Raw genomic sequence first — 7,124 nt, 5'->3', positions numbered from 1 at the left:
ATAGAAACTTGAAAACATCTTATATTATGTAACACAATATTTTTCTCTAAAACATCTTATATTATGAAATGCAGAGAGTATGTGATTGATGACAATAATAAAATATTATCTTATAAAAATAAATTATATTAGTATTAAATAAAAATTTAAATTTCAGATACACAATTTTTAAAAATATAAAAATGAGTTGTGTTATACATTCAAATCAGATCAAAAAAATTATGAATTTAACTCGACGTCCGGGCAAGACGAATCAAACTGGTGACTTCACATATCCTAAACCATTTCTTCGACCACCAGAAAAACGAAATAATTTTGTAATCTTGAATTTATCTCGTTTTCCATATTTAATTGATCGCTACCACCTATGTTTCCGTGTTTTTTATTCAATGTTTTCTTATTTTTCATATTCTTTCTTATTTGTCAAATTTTATGGTAATTGTCATTGTTACTTTTATCATGTTCTTCGTTATACTCTTCTTCTTTTTCTTCTTTTTCTTCTTCTTCCTCGTCAACTTTTTCACATTCTTTCACTGAAAAATATTTTTTTAGACTACCATACAACTTGTTAACCCATCAAACTCCAAGACCAAAATCTTTTATTTTCTCATAAAATTTGTGAAATTCATAAAGTCCAGCATAGTCAACACATGCATCCAATTATTGATAATTTTATCCATATACTTATTCGGTTTAAGATCCACATGTATTTAAACTTCTCAAACCAAAATCCTTACTCGCAGAGAAAGTAATATGAACACATGTATAGTTAAAATAATACTTGTGCTTTTCGTTGATCCTTCTTCTTTAAACTCAAATAACATCAACTCAAGGTCTTGCGACGTCAATCCTTCTTTCTTAGACTTAAAAATAAAAATTTTACTGCAAGAATATCAAATTATATTTCTTTTATTTCTATAAATTTTAATTTTTTCTTCTAAAAATTCTTAATAATATAGATTACTACTATATTTCTATAAATGTTAATTAGTGAAATATCTAATTCTTATTGGTTGTTTTAAATCTTTTATGGACACCTTTAGGAGTTTATAGCTTCAACTTTTTATTAGTATAGATATAATATTTTAAAATTTCTATGGAGGTTAAGTAATTGTAATATTTTCAAACATTCTATGAATTTTAAATATTTTTCATATTTGAACCTGTTAAAAGTTTCAATATTTATAATATTTTAAACTTTTAAAATTTATAAATTATAATTTTTTAGAAACCTTTTATAAGCTAATAAATTTTTAAAATTTAAAGATCATAAGATTTTGAAGTTTTAAAAGGTTTCAAAATATAATATTTGAACCTTTTAAAATTTTTAATATTTATAATATTTTAAACTATTTTAAAAAAAAATTAAAAGCTAAGAACTTTAAAAAGTTTCAATATTTATAATATTTAAATTTTTAAACATTTTCAATATTATAATATTATTATGAAACTTTTTAAAGTTTTAGTTTGATCAAATAAAAAATCGGATCAAGCTAATCAAACTTTATAACTTGGACGCCTGATAAATCAAGCTTTCCTACTCATTCGCTGTTGGAAGCATATTAATCTTTATTTATACTGGTTCTGAACTAATGTCTAAAAGATTTCTAGCCGATGTGGGACGTTGTACATAATTCTTTTATTTCTATAAGTTTTAAAATTTTACTTTTTTAAAAAATTCTGGAAATTTAGAAAATGTTAATGAATGACATGTCAAATCCTTATTGGTTGTTTAAAATAATTCTTAATATTAAAAAATCTGGAGATTTTAAAAAATGTTAATGAGTGACATGTATTATTCCTATTGGTGGTTTAAAATCCTATGTGGACGTCTTTAGGAGCTTATGGGGCTGTTCGTTTGGTCGCTGCAAGTAGATGTCGCTGCGGCAGATGCAAGTGTTGTTGTTCATTTGGTTGTCGCAACTACTTGCGGCATGACGCTGCGTTTGCTGCAGCTCACGGCGGTTGAAAATTTTGAACGCGGTTTAATACAGCGATTAACGACTAAATAGTTGCGGCATGTATGAAAAATGACAAAACTACCCTTGTTTTGTTTAAGGATTTACAAAACAACCTATAACCCTAATAAGAAAACGACGAAGTTCAATTCTCTCTTCGTCATCTTCGTCGCCTTCGATTCTGATGACTATGGTAAGGTCTCATGCTTCTTCTTCTCTATTTTACTCTTGATAGCTTAGTATAGCTTAGTATCGATCTCTCTTTGCGCAGGAAAGCTTAGTCTCAATCTTTCTTCTTAGCCCAAGTCAGTACCTCTCTCTCTCTGCTTTTTTGTTTCAATTGTTGTAGATACAGAACTAGGTTATTAACAAGCAGAACCAATAGAAACTGAATCTGGGTTTTGTTTAAGCTATATTTAGCACCATATTTGGGATAAGAGTTCAGCCAGTGTATTGTTGTTAGAGGAGAAAGGGTATAAAGTCAAGTGAAAAAGGTTGATTATTTGATTTTAGTTTTCTTTGGTTACAGACCTCGGATTTTGGGTTTGAAACATGTTCTGAAAACTTGAGAGCAAGGTCTTGCCATTGATATAAAGATAGTCTTCTGGGTCCATTTGGTTTGATGGGAAATTGCTTCCAAAGTTGACTGTTCGCAGGGTTGTGTCATTTGGGTTATGTGTTGGGAATTTGGTCATAACTTTAAAACTGTGAGTCTAAATCAAGATCTGTTTTTTTTCTGTGGCTTTGTATGTCTGTTGTGAATCTTTCCACCAAGTTTCATAATATTCTGGGTTGTTTTGGCACTCTGTTTGTCGTCTGCATCAAGACATACGAATTTAGTAGCTTTATGGCTTCATTGTCTCTGTTTAAGTAATTTGGAAAGTGAAAAAGTTTCTTGGTTAACACTTTTTGTTAAGCTTTTGATGATTTGTCAGGTATGTTGATACGGGAAGGTTGGAGATGCCAGATGATTGGTGGAAGCAATGGATAGAGGTACTTGTTTATGCTATATATGCTTGTTCTTTTGATTGGTCTCTTCTAGCTTTCTCCGGTTTTGAAAAAGCTTTCTTTTTGAATGTTTTGCATATGGTACTGAGAGGTTGTGGAGCTTTCTTAAGGTTGTATAAGCGTGTTTCAGTTTGCTACTTTGTTTTGTTGTTTGCTCAACTCTTATAGAAAAGAGTGATCAGTGTCTTACACTCCTTTGTTTATGCTATATAGGAATGACCTGCAGCAGACTAAAGAAGAATTCCGAGCTGAAGGATGGAGCTCTCAGAGTAAAGAAGCTAGTTTAAATTCTACAGTGGATGGAGATGATAATGATGATGAAGCTGATTCTATTGACAAAGATATGTCAGTGCCAAGGGTAGAAACAGACTCATATACAAGGGTAGATATTAGGACTAGAAGGAACCTTGATGATCTGTAATATTTTTAATCTTTCCTGATTCTGGTAAATGGAAGAATGGTAGAACTTTTCATATAAGTTGCTTGAGAGCATGACAATAACACTAATGTTCTTTTTCTCTTACAACAGATGGGGTTTAATGCCAAAATTTAATTTCCATGAGTTGGTTATGTTTTAATGGTCCAATGTTTTTGTTTCTTATTTTTGTTTTAATTTAGTTCATGATTTATCACTAGCTAAATAAACATATTTTAAGGTTGTAAATATATTTAAATTATATTTTGTTCATGATTTATCACAAAACATATTGTTATAATTATAAATTGAACTAAAATTATTACTAGCTAAATAAACATATCTTATGGTTGTAAATATAAGTAAATTATGTTTTGTTGATTCAAAATATAATTATACAATTTTATAAAAATAAAATAAGAATTAAATGAAAAACTGCCGTAGCTTCAACAAAACGAACACAAAACCAGTGGCAGCGGCTGCGACTGCGACAGCGGTAGCGGCGACGAAACAATCAATAACCTGCTGTATGTTTGTCGCTGCCGCCTGCGATAACAAAATGAAGAGACCCTATATCTCCTACTGTTTATTAGTATAGATTACAGACTATAGAGTAATATCGAGTTTTTTTTGTGTGTATAATACCTCTCTTGTTGGGCTTAAACAATAAGCTCTATTAGTAAAATGGGCTGGTCACTCGTGTAATTTTCACAATTCATATAGTACACCAATTATTAAAATATTTATATAGTGGATTATATTTTTTTCCTGAACCACTAACCCCAAAAAAGAAAAAAAAAACAGCTCAGGAAAGAGTGAAATTTCCGTACAAGTTCCCTTTACCTCTTCCACGTGTCAGTATATAACTCGTTAACTGACCTATCTCTCTTTCATGTAATTCACTTTACTAATATAACCCTTACTTTTCCGTTTCCAGTTTCCACAGTCCGCTAACATAGCTATTTTACATCCACAGTATCAGGTGTAAAACAGGTATTTTATTTATTATCTCTTTACGCGTAAGAAACGTGTTTTTGAAGTTTCTGGGAAATAGTGTAGTGGCGCGTGTAGACACAACACAAAACTCGAAACAGAAAACACAACACACTGTTTTTTTTTTTTTCTTTTTTTTTCTTCACGTCTTTTTGATAACTCTCTTGTCTGACCAAACCGCGTCACATCTCCTTCCCTTAATCCCTTCTTCTTCACTTTACCAAATTTTAGGTTTTTTTTTTTTTCCCATATTTGATCAAAATTCTGGAATCTGGGTTTCTTTCGTTAAGTTTTCTTCTGGATACCTTTTGAATCGCATCTCTGATCCATATTTTAGATTTAAACCTGAACTCGAATTTGTGTTTTTTTTTTACCTTCTCTTCTCGAAGTTTCAAAGTCGCACGCACCTCCTATGGATGTATTATCGCTGGCTTCACTACCTGTTGGGTTCAGATTTAGTCCAACGGATGAAGAGTTAGTAAAGTACTATCTCCGGCTCAAGATCAACGGTCACGATGACGACGTCAGAGTCATCCGTGAGATCGATATCTGCAAATGGGAACCATGGGATTTGCCTGGTAAATCTTGTTCTTCCCTAAATATTATTAGCAATTCGATCTTGATTACTTTGGTTTAATTTGGATCAATATTTGCTTAGCTAGGGGGTAGTGGAATCAAGGAAAATTTGAGTAAAGTATTAGAGAATCAGAGTAAAAGATTTATGTTTTAGGTTTTGTGATGTTGCAGACTTTTCTGTGGTGAAGACGACAGATTCAGAGTGGCTCTTCTTCTGTCCATTGGACAGGAAGTATCCGAGTGGAAGTAGGATGAATCGAGCTACTGTGGCTGGCTACTGGAAGGCTACGGGGAAAGACCGTAAGATCAAATCAGGGAAGACCAAGATTATAGGTGTTAAGAGGACTCTAGTGTTTTATACTGGTCGTGCTCCTAAGGGAACACGGACCTGTTGGATTATGCATGAGTACCGCGCTACTGAGAAGGATCTTGATGGAACTAAGTCTGGACAGGTATAAAACCAACTTGAGTTCAATGACATTATATACTTGTGTGTGTTTGGTCTTTTAGAGTTTCTGATTAGTGTTTTGTTTAGCAGAACCCATTTGTTATTTGCAAGTTGTTTAAGAAGCAAGATATTGTGTCCGGAGCTGCACCAGAAGATTCAAAGTCATGTGAAGTTGAACCAGCGGTCTCGTCTCCAACTGTTGTGGACGAGATGAAATCTGAGGTTGAGATGTCTGAGGTATCTCCTGTTTGCCTTAAAACCGAAGACACGAAGCCTTGTGATGTCGCGGAATCTTCTCTTCTAGTCTCCAGCGAATGTCGTAGTGAAAACTCTGCCGCTGAGGCTACAACCACCGGAGTAAGGATGAATAAATTACATGTCTTTTCATTACAGGAGTTGGTTTATAACTACTGCCTTTGTAAACTCACAAACTATATTTTAATCGCAGCTTGATGATATTGATTGGCTCTCATATCTGGAGTTTGATTCCCTGAATCAGAAGCTGTTCTCTCCGTTGCACTCTCAGTTGCAATCTGAGATTGGATCCTCTGTCAATGGTTATCAATCTGGGTCAAACGAACTGTTCAAAAACCACAATGGGGATCATATTCAGACTCAGTACGGTACAAACGATGCGGATGAATATATGACCAAGTTCTTGGAGTCTTTTAATGAGATTCCTTATGAGCTTCCAGAGAGGACAGAGTTAGTGGAACAGAAGCCAGAACAGATCCCACATCATGAGCCACATAATATTCTCAGGACATGCAACCAGATCAGTGATGTATCTCAAACAGGAATCAAGATTAGGACACGACGGGCACAAGACCCTGGTTGTGCTGAGAAGTTTGTAATGCAAGGTGATGCCCCAAGAAGGTTGCGTCTTCAGGTTAACTTTGACAGTCACAAGTCAGAAACTGACAGCACACAACTCCAATGTATCAAGAAAGAGGTGAGAAGAAGTTAAAAAAAAAAGAATATTGAAATAGGGAACCTTTCACATGCGTTACATTTTTCTAACCTTATTTCTTACGCTTTAAAATGGATTCAGGTTAAGGACACTACAAGGGAAACTCTAACGAAAGGATGTGGTACTTTCACCAGATCAAAGAGCAAGACTAGTTTCATATTCAAGAAGATTGCAGCTATGGGATGTTCATACAAAGGGTTGTTCAGAGCTGGTGTGGTAGCGCTTGTGTTTGTGATGTCGATTTGCAGTCTAATAATCGCATAAACCCGCTGGATCGGATGTTTGTTCGATCATTCGTATGATGAGAATAAAGAAAAGTTTTTTACAGGTTGAGAACGTGGGTTTGTGTATTTTTAGTGTCTTTGGCTAGGTTCTGCTTCTGCATCTGTTGTTGTTGTTGCTGTTCAAGATGAACCATGGTCAGTTTAGGAGGGTAGTTGTTAACATGTACGACAATTTTATAGTTGGTATTTTTAGATGTAATAGGGAATCTAAAGCTTTTGGAAGTTTATTCCTGACCACATGCGTTTTCAGATTGTGTTTTGGCCATTTCCAAATACGATTTAAAAACATCGATTCTATTCAGGACACTCGAAGATTACTAGGCTGCGTTTCTATTTTAGTTGCGTTTTGACATAAAAATTGTGTAAACCATTCGTGATTTGGTGCTAAGTGGCAAATAGTATATTCCACAATTTCAACCAGGCCTGTTAAAGCTAATAAAATTATCAGAGAACTAACCTGATTTTAGTAAAT

General features: G+C 33.6%; 1 protein-coding gene across 2 annotated transcripts; it reads left to right on the top strand.

The window, feature by feature from the left end:
* Window positions 1–4,398: 4,398 nt before the first annotated feature.
* LOC147918881 (NAC domain-containing protein 91-like) lies at window positions 4,399–6,901 on the top strand. Of its 2 annotated transcripts, none has more exons than XM_087506040.1 (5): window positions 4,399–4,952; window positions 5,122–5,402; window positions 5,489–5,755; window positions 5,847–6,350; window positions 6,450–6,901. In XM_087506040.1, the coding sequence occupies exons 1-5, from the start codon at window positions 4,787–4,789 to the stop codon at window positions 6,630–6,632; spliced, it is 1,401 nt and encodes a 466-aa protein (XP_087362166.1). In that variant the 5' UTR covers window positions 4,399–4,786; the 3' UTR covers window positions 6,633–6,901. The 2 variants fall into 2 exon arrangements, with proteins under 2 accessions (XP_087362166.1, XP_087362165.1); XM_087506039.1 differs by having other exon boundaries at window positions 4,412–4,952; window positions 5,486–5,755.
* The last annotated feature ends 223 nt before the right edge of the window (window positions 6,902–7,124 follow it).

Source organism: Camelina sativa, chromosome 20 (genome assembly GCF_030686135.1).
Source record: "Camelina sativa cultivar CO46 ecotype springtype chromosome 20, ASM3068613v1".
NCBI lineage: Eukaryota > Viridiplantae > Streptophyta > Magnoliopsida > Brassicales > Brassicaceae > Camelina > Camelina sativa.
Note: the sequence above shows the minus strand (reverse complement) of the source record. Positions and strands in the feature narration are given on the sequence as shown.